General features: G+C 41.1%; 1 protein-coding gene across 2 annotated transcripts; it reads right to left on the bottom strand.

The window, feature by feature from the left end:
* Positions 1-1,145: 1,145 nt before the first annotated feature.
* On the bottom strand, positions 1,146-14,679 carry pdpk1b (3-phosphoinositide dependent protein kinase 1b). Of its 2 annotated transcripts, none has more exons than XM_054767000.1 (14): positions 14,511-14,679; positions 10,580-10,873; positions 10,416-10,458; positions 10,189-10,326; positions 9,154-9,298; positions 8,980-9,077; positions 6,065-6,140; positions 5,238-5,306; positions 4,670-4,766; positions 4,406-4,579; positions 4,031-4,248; positions 3,885-3,942; positions 3,566-3,718; positions 1,146-3,458 (listed from the first exon to the last, which is right to left on the bottom strand). In XM_054767000.1, the coding sequence occupies exons 1-14, from the start codon at positions 14,532-14,534 to the stop codon at positions 3,345-3,347; spliced, it is 1,701 nt and encodes a 566-aa protein (XP_054622975.1). In that variant the 5' UTR covers positions 14,535-14,679; the 3' UTR covers positions 1,146-3,344. The 2 variants fall into 2 exon arrangements, with proteins under 2 accessions (XP_054622975.1, XP_054622976.1); XM_054767001.1 differs by lacking the exon at positions 14,511-14,679 and adding an exon at positions 13,531-13,648.
* Positions 14,680-14,868: the final 189 nt, after the last annotated feature.

Below are 14,868 nucleotides of genomic sequence, written 5' to 3'. Positions count from 1 at the left end.
CAGAAATTTCTTTCTGTGTCTTACCCTCTTGCTTGGTGGTGTCAATGATAGCCTTCTGGACAGCAGTCAGGTCGGCAGTCTTACCCATGATTGCGGTTTTGAGTAATGAACCAGGCTGGGAGTTTTTAAAAGCCTCAGGAATCTTTTGCAGGTGTTTAGAGTTAATTCGTTGATTCAGATGATTAGGTTAATAGCTCGTTTAGAGTACCTTTTCATGATATGATAATTTTTTGAGATAGGGATTTTTGGTTTTTCTTTACTTTTTTGCCATAATTATCAATATTAAAACAATAAAAGGCCTGAAGTACTTCAGTTGTTTGTAATTAATCTAAAATATATGAAAGTCTAATGTTTATCAGTACATTACAGAAAATAATGAACTTTATCACAATATGCTAATTTTTTTAGAAGGACCTGTATATATATATACAAGTATATATACTGCTCAAAAAAATTAAAGGAACACTTCAAAAACACATCAGATCTAAACTAGGAGAAAAATGATCTTGAATATCTTTCCTGATAATAAGTGGGTGATGTATTAGTAACAAAATGATGCCACATAATTTGATAGAAATGAAAATAATCACACTATAGAGGGGGGAAATCAAAGACACCCCAAAAATGAAAGTGAAAAATGATGCAGCACACTGGTCCATTTTGCTAAAATGTCATTGTAGCAACTCAAAATGATTCTCAGTAGTTTGTGTGGCCCTGGTCCAGATTTGGGAGATCCCCTAGGACACCATCCGTAGTCTCATTAGGAGCATGCCCCGTTGTCAGGCATGCGTACAAGCACGTGGGGGCCACACAAACTACTGAGAATCTTTTTGAGTTGCTACAATGACATTTTAGCAAAATGGACCAGTGTGCTGCATCATTTTTCACTTTAATTTTTGGGGTGTCTTTGATTTCCCCCCTCTATAGTGTGATTATTTTCATTTCTATCAAATTATGTGGCATCATTTTGTTACTAATACATCACCCACTTATTATGCTCTGCATGGTAAAATATATAAACGTCTGGTAGACAAATATAAAAATTTAATTAAATTATTGCATATTCAATAGGACATTTTTTTGTCACCAGAAACAAATGTATTGACTTTTTTGCAATAGAGCAGAGTTTTTATTTTTTTTATGAACATCCTATATGGCAAATGTCATCTATATTCATCATTGAACACAGCGCCCAATTGGCTCTAAAACAAAAAACAGAATGGCAAAAATGAGTAGTAATTTGCATGAGACAAAAACACAGGTGGTGGGCTGATATTTTATTTACATGCTGCAGGATTTGAGAAGCCATTGCCAGTGAACACTGTGTCATGACTGTGACTTAACAGAAGACAGGACACATGGCTTTATTGGTATGCCTAAATTCCCTACATGCTTTAATTACTGGACTACCAAGCATTAAGTGGGAAATTCGTCATTCAACAACTACTGACCTAGCGCACAAATAATCAGAGAGAATGAACAGGTTCATTAAATTAGCGGAATATGATTAAATCACTGAGCAAATAGAAAATGTATGATATAGTAAGAAAAAAGCTGTAAAATATTATAGTTTACAATAATTATTCACATTCAAAGGCTTTACATCTCAATACATACACAACATGGCCCCTGAACATGACTTCAATCCAAATATGATTCATATATTAGAATTTAAATAACACAGAATGAACTAGAGGCTAAACAATAGCCGTCTAATAACCTTATACAAGAATAAAAATACAAAAACTGTATCCTAATATCATTGCATTACTTGCTTCAGATTTTAATAATACATTATCTGTACATCACAGTTCTCGTCAGTTACAAGCCAGGTAGAGTGTTCCATACACAAGGTAACCGACTGCCATCTATTTATGATTCAGACATATTCTCACTGCGGAGGAAACCACTTTTTGGAGCGTATCCTCCTACTTTATAGACAGATACAGCAATTTCGTCGGTTATTTGGATCAGATAGATATCCTTTCACGCCGAGCCCTGGGCCCCCAGGGTCCTATTCACCTATATATTCCAGTCACACAATGCACACACAGACTCAGCCAAAGGACCTGAAGGTAATCTGCCAAAAATTAAAAGCATTATGTAACACAAACTGTTAAAAAAAATAGGAGCATCAGATAAATCAATGTTGGATTTCTATTGGGTCAAATGTGTGGGGAAAAAAAAATAGCTAGAGAAGCAATTGTGCCATCTCGCTCTGGGAAAACAACTAGTGATTGCTTGATAGTATAATGTATGTCCAATGTCCTCTTGGTGAGGATTTTCTGTTCAGCATGGGGTGGTCAGCACATAGGATTTTCTATTTCAAACAGGATGTACTGAAGATGAGCAAACTATCCCACAAAAAGAAATCCACATCACAAAAGAAATAGCAACTGAATAGAACAGTCAAATCATCCAGTAACATTTGCTATGGTTACCAATGCAGACAAAAAAAAAAACACCTTTAAAAGTTGAATAAACTACTGTATATCTCCAGTGCCCAAGGAGACCGGAACAAGGCTGCACTACACAACTGGCCATGCAGGAAAGGTAAGCAAGTTTATGATTAGGAAGTACAAGCTAGTGGTGTGTTTACCCAGCTCCTGTTAGCTAAACCTCCTCAGTAAATGTTGTGGAAGGCTCACACTTAACCAAAAATCCATTTAGACCCACGTCTCACTGGAGACTGGCACTCGGCCCTGTCACACACTGAGATATCTGATTGGACCGCAATAAGCAAGTAGCACTAGACTAAGAAAAACAACAAAAATACTGTGGAAATATTTGGGCTCTTACAAAAATACATATAGGATTTGAGTTTGGTAAATGCATGAAGACTGAATCAAGCGTACAGTATCTGGTACAGCTATGGACTATATGCACTAGACAAGGGGCTGTCTACAGCTTGCACATAGGATGCAGGTTTGCGATATGGTTTAATTAGAGGTCAGCATAGACTCTGGGATTCACATAAGCAATATTCTGTGTTATGGTATAACAAAGGAAACCAGTCCTTGGATTTAAGAGAGCCCTGGCATTTCACCTTCCATTGAGAATGTACAAAAGAAGCAGATGCGCTTGGTGGTACTCCTAACATCTACATATGGAGAATTGCAACAGAAGCCTCACACAGAGCACAAAGAACAAGCAAAGCAACCCTGAATCCAAAGTTGTATTTTTCCCATGGTTCTACTCTGTAAAACAAACAAGGTCTAGATGTCAGCGTCTGTCGAGAAGAGTTTGTTTACACTGCGGTGATGAAGGGCACTAAAGAGGGTGTTACTCTGCTCAGTGATTGGCCTCGGAGCTAAAGTGGAGGCGCCACAGGAGTAAGTGTGCTCCTATAGGCCAGGATTTTGGTGTCTTTGATAGATCTTTCTCCATACTTCCTGGATCTTCTTGCACCATCTGTCAGCATTTCCGCTAGGGTCCATCAAATAGTATGTTCGGTTAGGCTGCCATGTAACAAGAAAAAGGTAAAAAAAAAAATAAAATAAATAGTATGAAGGCACATATTACACTGCAAGGAGAAAAATACTTAGTTGTAGTAGTAGTTGTGTACCGTGTGAACGAAGAACGTTTTGAAGTTCTTGGCCTCGGGACGTAATTCTAATGACCAAGGGATTTCTCCTTTCAGGACCTTGTTGACAGGATCTACGTAGTACAAGTGTGGTCCTTCAGTTAGGAGCAGCTGTCTTCGTCGAGCAAACAGACCCTGCAATGGAAACAGATTCAGTGTGTTCAGGCAGGAAGCGCATACAAAGTAACAGACAGACTATACAGTAGTTACTGGATTTCGCATTTGACAGAAAACGTAATTCATAGCTTTGTCTAAAATGAACTGTATACAACAGAGCAAGACAATTCAACACCATACACACCTTTCGTTTGTCCACTGGACCCATTTTTAAAATCAGGTTATTTTCCACAAACTGGTGCCTGTGTGAAAAAAATACACCAGTGACATCCACTCTTGCACATGCAGTGGGTTTTAAGACAAAAACTCAGATTATTAGGGAAAGGTTACCAGGGGTTCCCAGAGGTTTGTTTATCCAGCAACAACTGCTTCTCCTCGTCCGTGAACTGCAAGTCCAGCTCAAAGGAATTGTTGTCCAGGTCGTGGATGTACTGCTCAATGTTGCTGCTGGACCTTTGCGGAGGCGTCAATTCGTGCGGCGACAGGGAGTGTGATGAGCTGGACTGAGCCACCTGTATGTTGCTGAACTGGCTCAGGAGGTCATCGTACTACATGGATAAATGACATAGGTAATGTTCCTAAATGGATGGGGGGGGGGGCTTCTTAAATCAGTCAGCTACAGACATTTTATTTTTTTACCTCTAAGACTTGCTGTAAAAAAAACAACACACAGTACACTTGAAGAAAACAACAACTCAATCTTACATTTCCATAGCAGTCCTCATCATCCTCAGACATTGCTGGCAGGTAGGGCGTGAGCTTAGGGGGTGTCTGCAGATGTAGGTCTCCCCAGGAGATGTTGTCGAAGAAGGGGTGTTGTTTCAAAGGGTCGTAGCCTCCCATCTCTTCACATCCAAGACGGTTGGAGGGGTCCAGTGACTGGCAAAAAGAAATGACAAAGAAAAAAAAATGATACCTATGCATATTATATATTTATACATTGCTCTAATAAGATGTCACATAGTTTACCAAAAGTTGTTTGACAAGATCCTTGGCTCTGGGGAAGAATTTCTCAGGGAATTCATACTCCAGCTTTATTATCTTCTGGAATATTAAGTACTCATTTCTATGACAAAAAACAAATTAAAATGTTTAGTACGGAGATAGCACTGTACACTACTACTACTACTACTACTCATATTTTAGAATTTTATTAATGAACAGTAGTGGTTACTTCCGTTTGTGTCCAGTTACCATGGCCACAGGGAAGAAGTGTTAGTCTGATTTGCAAACAGCCAAGTAATTGTGTTTAGTCAATGTACTACTGCTTACAAACCCTCTCTGTTTGAACGACACACTCTTCGGCTGATTCTGTTGCCACAACAACGGCCCTTTACACTGGTAAGTAGTTGATAAGGCTTTACACTGCTGCTCATTTGAGGGGGTGAGAACACATTCTATCTACTATGAGCGTTACAGGATGGGATTGAGGTCGTCTGAGGTCTGTTTGCTTAAAACGCAGATTTAGTTATTGTTAATAAAAACTTTTCCCGTTTAATACTTGTGTGAAAAGAAACACAACAAACTGTGTACTTACCCAGCTCTGAATGGTGGTAAACCAGCCACCAACTGATAGATAATACATCCCAATGCCCAGAGGTCAGAGCTAAAAAATGTAAATTACAAGGACAAAAATGTTACTTCATGCACACAATATACCAAAAATGCTCTAAATAACATCTCTATTCAATTATTCACTTAACTACTGGGTCTCCTATTTCTTGGGTGCATGGTCTACAAAAACAAATAACCACCAGGCTCTCTAATTTATGGCAGGACAAAAAAACTTTGGCTTGAACGGCTGTGGCTGTAGGCAACCTCCTGATGTAGTTTTTCCAATAACGCCACAAGATGGCAGTAGCTGCATTTGAAATATGGTGACTGGTCAGAATCTATCAGCTTTATCGAGCTCTGCATGTTCTTTAACATATTGGTGTTAAACACTAATGTGTTTCACTCTTGCTGTTCTGTTGTTTAAAATGAACTCAGCACTGTTAATGCTGGCTGAGCAGTTTGGTCCTTATCGATATTACAACATTGGTTCTGTTGCTGCTGTTTTGTGCAATGTACTGGTTAATAAATGACAGTGTGGTCAAAGAGAGTTCAAATTTCCTTTCCTCTTTGTTATGCACCCCAAATCAATATTAAAAAAGGTAAAAAACGTTCTTGAATATACTGTAATTCCAAAATCACAGCCTCCCTCCAATGATCACCTGCTTTCAATTAATTCCCCGTCCTTATTTCGCTTTAAGTAAATAAACGTCCTGGCAGTAATTAGAGCATATGCTGTCACTTAAACACACACACAAACAAGTAACATTATCTTCAACTTCAACAGTTATTGTATCTTCAACAGGCGATTACCTTTTGCAGGCTGATTTCTCCGTTAGCAGCTCTGGAGAAACATACTGTGCTGTTCCAACAAAAGAGTTTGCTCTGGCTGCAAAACAAGTGAAATGAAACTTTTACTTCACTTGACAGGCATATTCTAGGAATGCTCCAATCAGGGTTGTATTCTGCCGATTCTGATACCGATCATCCAACACGGAAATTAGTTGATACCGATAACTATCCATCCGTCTATTTTCTATGCCGCTTATCCTCACTAGGGTCGTGGGTATGCTGGAGCCTGTCCCAGCTGACTTCGGGCGAGCGGCGGGGTACACCCTGGACTGGTCACTAGCACATATGGGGCACAATCAATCAATCATTCACACCTATGGACAATTTGGAGTCGCCAATTAACCTAACATGCACGGGGGGAACATGCAAACTCCACACAAAGTGGACATTCGAACCCAGATCTCTCAGATCTTCCCGATCTCCTGACTGTGTGGCCAAAATGCTAACCACATGCTAATCACCGTGTGGCCCCCGATACCCATCACATGGCTTAATTATGCATTTTCCAACTTATTTATGATGAGTGCTATTGGTGCTGTACAAAGGGGACAAGTCAGAACAATTCCAAGGTCCCTTAATTTAGACAAAACCATATTTTACTTACTTTTTTAAGATAACATACAGTATCACTCGTAAAACTTACAGAGGATGAGACGCCTTCTTTAAGTTGAGACTAGTAAGTGAGAGACCACTTTGCGAACCCAGTGTCTTCCACCCCTGAGAAAGGCTGGTCATCTCGTCCGATGAATTCAATTATTTTTTGGGTTATTTGCTTAGCCTTCTGACTGATGATCACACTGTGTCCCTCAAAAACTCACCATCCTCCGTCAAGTGTTTGTTCTTCAAATGCCATATTAAACTAAAGCTTTTTAACGTCCTACCCCTGCAAGATAGTTTTCATGGCATGTGTTGGCATTTAAGTTCCACACAGCACACATGACTGTTTTTGTTTGGGCACTTGGCAAGAAAAGTGGCAAGACACTACACTGCATGCATGCAGGGATCGCTGCAGACTGCAATAGTACTAACCACAGGTGATCGGTGTTGAAAGGCAATTATCGGCATACCGATAATGCGATTTTTCAAGGAAATCGTCCAATATTATCGGCCAGTTATCGCATAAAAATGTGATCGATAGACATCGGTATCGGACTTGTTCCCAATAATGAAAAATGATATTTAAAAAATGCTGTGTAGATGGACTGTGATTGGCTGGCGACGGGTCCAGTGTGTACCCCGCCTCTCGCCATAAGTCAGCTGGGATAGGCTCCAGCATACACCTGCGACCCTAATGAGGATAAGCGACATAGAAAATGGGTGGATGCGTAGATGGACATTTTAATGCTCACATGGCCAGGATGACACCACAGTTTATTCACATACATTGCAAGCCCACCTCCTTTGCGCTTTCCACAGGCTCTTGTGTTCCTGGCCGCTCTGACTGTACTGAAGTCGGCTAGCTCCACACGTTAGCCTGTGGGACGCTGCCGCTTAGCCATTAAATTTGAAGGTCTTGACGTTCTTGCCAGCGATCTTGCTTGGTAGTCAATTCACGTTTCCCATGATAATAAAAGGTACTGAATGCTTGAATCTCTGCTTCCTCGAAAGCTACTTCACTTTCATCTTAGCTTGGCGTGGCTGACTTGATATCAATGGGTAGACAGGGAATCACACTGATGCCAGACTTTGCTGTCATGGCACGTAAAAATATGCTTCAATAAACAAACAGAGCTGCTTGAAAGGCTTGTGGGGGCAGTGTTAATTCCATGACATACTGTACATACATTAGATAAATAGCTACTTTATTACTCTCCAATGGAAATTCACATTTCCAGCAGCTCTGCAAAATGGGCTCTCGTATTTGCCGGTGCGCAAAAGGTGACTTCATGGAACCGCCCCTCAAGCATGCAAATAAACGTGGGTGGCTAGTAGAAAACTAACTTGCTCCTTCCGTCTATTTTCTAGATATGTCGTCTATCCTTAGTAGGAATGTAACAATTCCCGCAAGTAAGAAAAGCTAAAATTTGACGCTGTGGGCGTGCTCGATTTGCTTTTTCATATTAGTTTCCCTTTTCAATCTCGCATCGGCTTTACACTGTTGGACCACCTCTAATCATACAACGGCTACAAATGTTAAGTCCAACTTGAAGCCTTTCAAACCCATGGATTGGAGCTTCAGGACAAGATAAAAAGGTATGTAGGATATAAATTCACTTTAATATCTATCTAAAGATGAAGTTTCTTTAAAATCTGATTGCGCGAAATGCTAATTTTGGCCCGGAATTACTGTACATGCAATTTGTAGTGTGCATGCGTGCTGCTGCCCAGTGGCGGCGCTACATGGTGGCCCTGGCCACCCCAGTGGCCATCTAGATATTTCAGGTATCAACTTATTGCCACCCCTACGCAAGTAATGGTCTCACCTTGGCCACACCAATGAAAAATTTCTGTCTCTGTCACTGCTACTGAGCACTAGGCCTACATGAAAATTATGACACTTGATTTTCTTCCCTGGACTTTTTGATGATCAATGTAAATGTAAATGGACACCCTGTTGACTTTTAAAACAAATGGCACAGCCTAAGAGCCTAATGTGAAGTATTTCTCAGATGCTTTACAATGATGTTTACAGCCACGTTGACAAGCTAATTGCTGATGCTGTATCCATTAGCTTCACAAACACAGGAGATATGTCATGTTACACATATTGGTATTGGCTGATATCGGTATATTGAAAATTGAGAGTTGGACAATATCAGCATATCGGTTATCGGCAAAAAAGACAATATCAGACATCCCTAGCCAATACTGATCGGCGGCCAATCGATTGGTGCATCCCTATATTACTGAAAGGTACAAACAAAATAAGTTTGTACCTTGCTTGCTGTCCGATGATAATTGCTTTGCTGTCCCAAAATCTGTTATCTGAATGTGCATGTCTTCACTCAAAAGAATGTTCTCTGGTTTCAGATCTCTAAAAGATAAGAAAATGGTTATAACTTATGTGGAAAACACATGTATGAGAGGGGGAAAAGCCTTTAAATACTCACCTATGGATTACACCCTGATTGTGCAAGTATTCTAGAGCACTGACAATTTCTGCTGAATAGAATCTAGTGCAGGTCTCATCAAATGAACCAATTTTACGAATGTATTTGAGGAGCTCGCCATTCTTAGCGTAGCTGAGACCAAAATCTTGACAAATCCTAGTCAAGGATGACAACTATTAAAAAGAAAGCAACAACAGAACGGACAGTCATCTCCATTATACACTCAACAAAAATGTGTTAATGATATTCACTATTTGTCAACCTCACGGGTGTGGCGTACCAAAATGCTGATTAGACAGCATGATTATTGCACAGGAGTGCCTTAAGTTGGCCACAAAATGTGCACTTTAACTGTGTTGGTTGTCTATAACATATGCCTGCCCATATCATAACCCCACTGTCTTGATCTGCAACACAGGTGCATTTTATTGCGAGCTTTTGAACGCACGGAGATACTGTGACAAGACCCCGTGGTCCATTGTTGTGCCTTTTATCCACAACCATCACCTCATGTTGTAGCATGATAATGCACTGCCCCATGTTGCAAAAGTCTGTACACAACTCCCGGGAGCTGAAAACATCCCAGTTCTTGCATTGACAGCACACTCACCACATGTCACCCACTGAGCATGTTTGGCAAGCTCTGGAGCGCTGTATAAGGTATTTTGGGCAAATGGTAGTCACACCACATTCTGACTGGTTTTCAGACCCCCATGAATACAGTTAAACTGCACATTTTGGAGTGGCCTGTCATTGTGGCCAACCCAAAGCTCACCTGTGCAATAATGATGCTGTCTAATGAGCATCTTGATATGGCACACCTTTGAGGTGGATGAATTATGAATGCTCAGTAACACAGATTTAGACAGATTTGCAAACAATATTTGAGAGAGATAGGTCTTTTGTATACATAGAAAAAGTTTTACACTTTTGAGTTCAGCTCATAAAAAATGTGAGGTAAAGTAAGTGTTGCGTTTATATTTTTTGTCGCTTGGATCATGTGGCGTGAATGATAAACTTATTAGAAAAGGATACACAACTTCTCATCATCTTGAAATGTGAAGTAGAGTTTGACAAAGAATGGGTGCTCGAGATTTGACATCAAATCCCTTTCTCTTTTCACATACTGGGCTTTGTTCTGCTTCATGATGTGCCGCTTCTCTAGTATCTTAACTGTAACCGAGAAAAACATCACATTAATACACCTGTACACTGTTATATACTGTACAGTATAATAACTTACTAAGTGTATTAATACTTACTTGCATATTCTTTGCCAGTTACCTGCTCTCTCGCCAGGACAACCTTGAAGAAAAATGGATTGAAGAGCATGACTCATCTAAGTACATTAATCAAAGGAATGCTAGCATGTGGCAACATCTACTGAGGTGTAATTAAAAAGTGAAGAGGAATGCATGATATATACCGTCGAGAAGGAGCCCTCTCCTAGTATCTTGCCAAATTTGAAGTCCTCTGGTTTCTTTTTGCGAGGCTGAGGGGTCTGAGCCACCTTTTGCGCACGGAGGCTCGAGCCCTGGCCGCTGGCAGATGTTCCTACAGCACGGGCCTCTGAGGGCGAGCCCTCCATGCCGGGGCAGTGGCTGCTGCTGCTTGCGCCTGGGATAGCGAGTGGCGAGCAGAAGTCAGGGTGGTTCCTTACCATTGATGGATGCGAGCGGGAACAAATGACAACGCTGGGCTGAATAGGCACAACATCATACTGGAACAAGAAAGTAGCAAGAGAAAACATTAGTCAGCTGGTTGGTTAAACATACTTAAAGCCATACATGTGGTTTCAATGGTGCATCTTTACTTAAAGGAATAGTTTGGATTCTGTGACATGAAGCTGTATGACATTCCCATCAGCAGTGTAGTCTATCAACAGAAACTTACCCCCACTTGGTCCGTTAAGTCCAGTTCTGGTGGAATTTTGGTGATGAAGAATGTAGTTCCAGGTAGCCGCTGGGGTTACAAAAGAAAGAAGTTTGGCTTCTCAAAACAATATGCGTTCAAAAGAATAATACATTTGCATCACAAAAATGCCTCCTCGAAAATAATCAGACCTCACAAAATCGCTCAGCGTTACCTTTGTGTTCCGCCCTATCCCCGTGCACTGTCGCCTGTCCATTATTGTGTATGTGTTGTAGACGCTCTCATCTTCTTCCCGGATGGAGCATCGCGGCCATCTTGTTTACGTGTGTGCGGAAGAAGATGCAAGTGTCTCCGTCACATACACAAGAATGGGCAGGTGACAGTGCGCAGGATACAGCGTTAGACAAATCTAATGCTGAGGTCTGATTTTTTTTGAGGAGGCATTTTGTGATGGAAATGCAGTACTCTTTTGAACGCATATTGTTTTGAGAAGCCAATCTCCTTACTTGTGTAACCCCAGCGTCGGCCTGGAATTGCATTCTTCATCACCGAAATCCGACCAGAACTGGACTTAGGGGACCAAGTGGGGGTAAGTTTCTGTTGATAGACTACACTGCTGATGGGAATTTCATACAGCTTCATGTCAAAATATCTGAACTATCCCTTTAAAGGGTACATTAAACACCAAGCTATTAGAAAGTACAAAAGTAAATTTGTTTGCCGAAAAAGTTGTCAAAACAATCGTGCTTCACACAGACCTGCAAAATGACTGACAATGCTGTATTGTGCATTACAGGCCAGTAGCAAGCGATAGCAACCTGTAAATAAACACTAAGTGCATCAGTGTTTATGTGATACAGAAATGAAGGCTTTGGTAAATAAAACCACTTTGCTGGAAAAGTAGAAGCACAAACGCAAATAAAGCACTGTGGTCCCCCATTAGAATTTTGACAGTGGAATACTACTAGCGCATGACAGGAGGGAACACTTTACATTATCTTTTCAGTGTTTGTATGGAAACAGTAGCAGAGTTGGTAGCTTCCAACTGTTTTACAGTGTTAGCATTGTGATTTCAACATACGGACCAAACACCACTGTTTTTGTGTTGTGTTTACTGTGATGATTACTGTGTGTTTTATGTTCCCTGTCAAAGATCACCACTGGGAATTAACTAAGCAAATGGGTAAGAGCCTGCCATTGGATAATTACTGCATGGGTGATTATGTTTCAGCTGGCAACAAGTTATTTAACCATAACTGATGCAGTGAGTAGCACATCCAAAGACACTTCCTATGGTCGTGGAAAAGATATTCATCTGTTTCAGGAGGGTCATATTATTGGCATGCATCATCAGATGCATCAAGAAAACGCCTAAGGAGAGCACTGAGATGACTAAAAAATGCATTGTCAAAAAGTGGAAGGACAGTGGGGAAACTATGTGCATTCGTCCGAATCGCCCAACATCGACACAAGATCTTGGTGAAAAATGAATGCAATTGTGTCTAGACAGAAATCAATGTGACATTGCAGAAGCTTTTGGAAACAATGCCACAGTGAAAGTATGTCGTAATCAAAGCTAAGGACCAACCAAATATTAGTGTGTGCATGTGTTTGTGTGGCCTTTTTTGTGCAGGTGGTGTTATACAGCAGTTACCATTCACCAGTGTGACTGATTATGCTGATGTATCGCCAACGATTACTCATCCTTACATGACAACAGAGAAAATGCATGTGGATGAAGATCATAATTTCCATAACACCGTGTACAGCAGGTAACAGCACTTAGAAGAGCAAAGTCTAAAAGAAGATAAGGAGAAATCTACAGAAGGAGCTGCTTCTTGGCCTCCCTAGTGTCCAAACTTTTTAAAGTACTTCATATCACAGGTGAACACTGATGGCGTGCCTCCATGTTTACAGATTCACTCGTGCCAAATCTACCCAGAATTATTTCACACTCAGAGACAACAGCGAGGGGTTGTAAATTCCAATGGGTCGTTTGGTGTTTCAGTAATTTAGCCTTTTGAGTGTCAATAATATGATGCCACTAGTAGTACATTCACACTTGTAGTCCAGTATGGTATGTTCACACTTGTATTTTTGTCAGTGGACCAAATCATGCTCAGTTAAGCAAATCCATAAAGTCGCACGTGACGTCTACATTGTCCGACAACCTCATGCAACCAAAACAACATACCACCTTCTGGGGCACAGCAGTGGCACTTTCCTTTCTATGGCAGATTTTTTTTTTTTTACCAGCTTAGAGGATATCAATTGCATAGACGTCAAAAAGGGTCCCGGAGATGTGCTGCAAGGAGATGGCGTTTCTGACGACTTCGCCAAACTGTAATGAGCAACACGACCCCTTTATTGAAAACGGCCAAGTGTACTTAAGGCTTCTGACCTAAAATGTTATTGTCATTTTAACGATTTTCACTCAGGTTCCTGTTGAGTGCTGCTATGCATCGCCTAGTCATGATGTGTGTTTTGGTCTGCGTTCACACTTGCCTCACTCAGGACTAGAGTCCCCTGGCAGACGGACTGACACCCATTTCTCAGGCGGTCTCAGTCCCCATATTTGGTCTGGTCTTTTTGGTCCTGGACTGCGGTCACACTTGATCAAACGAACCGTACTAGCAGAGCAAACGGACTCTAGTCAGAACATAAATGACGCGTGTGAACGCACCCTGAAACTCACTTTAAGTCAGTTGGCCTAGCTTTATCTCATTCACAACCAAGGTGTGGCCATTTAGCCGGTCTTCACTTAATAGTTGTCGATCGGCCAGCTATCCCCTGATCCACTACTATTGTCCACCGTGTAATGGTTGCAAGTAGGATCCAGGTATCAATAACACACCTAGGACGAATCCCGGCTACATCAGGCCTACCAACTTTCTTCGCTAACTAACGCTAAAGCTAACGTTAGCCACCTCGCCAAGCCACACTGACAGCGAGTTACAAACTTGCACTACAAATTAGCTTAACAGCAGGTTGTCGACGAGCAACTTCAAAACAAATCACCGTCTTCACAGAAGCATTGTAAGTCACAGTACGGGTAAATTGGTTATCTCGTATTACTACAAATCAGTGGGTTGACAGCCGCGGTTATGTTAAAAAGAATTACCTGAATATAAGTGGAACGTTAGCTTGCAGTAGCATCACTGGAAAGCGCGAACCTGTTTAGCTAACATTAGCCAAACAGACTAATAAACTCTACCACATTTAAGTGTCATGTAGGTTATGAATCAATACTAACTCGCTCATACATAGTATAAACATAAGTTAAAACAAATGTTATTCAGACCAAATGATTGTAGACAATTTTAGCTGTAGTTAGCTCGAATTAGCGCGCTAATGTTGCCATTTGCGGCTAGCACCGCTCTCCGCAAGAAGGCCCGACCTAACTATTTGTTGTCAAACAGCAGCCACACGCCACATTTCTAGCACCGGCTTCGTAGTGTGCTTCATGTTCAAGTTCAAAGACTTACCAGCTGACTTGTAGCTCTTGCCATGGGAGTTTTCCGCGAGTATTTATTTGGAATAAAATAATTAGAGAAGCTCCGGTAATGGCTGCCTCTGCGCCTTCATTTTCGAGCTGTGACGTCGTTCCACAACAATGTTACCGCAGGACAGCAGAGGAGAGTCCCGCTGTGTCCGCCCCCTCGCTACATTTACAACCGACCCAACTTTAGTGCACTGGAAGTATCCGTCAAACGAAAAAAATAGTTTTAAATCAATGAGCACTCTTAACGCATGTAGCATATTTATACCAGTTTTTCATGTGGCAAGATTCCGCGTTTACTGACCGCGTTTTCCATTAAAACACTCAGGTGAAGGTGTGGGAAA

The sequence above is a fragment of the Dunckerocampus dactyliophorus genome, chromosome 2, assembly GCF_027744805.1.
Source record: "Dunckerocampus dactyliophorus isolate RoL2022-P2 chromosome 2, RoL_Ddac_1.1, whole genome shotgun sequence".
Classification (NCBI taxonomy): Eukaryota; Metazoa; Chordata; class Actinopteri; order Syngnathiformes; family Syngnathidae; genus Dunckerocampus; species Dunckerocampus dactyliophorus.
This window is presented reverse-complemented; position numbering and strand designations above follow the sequence as displayed.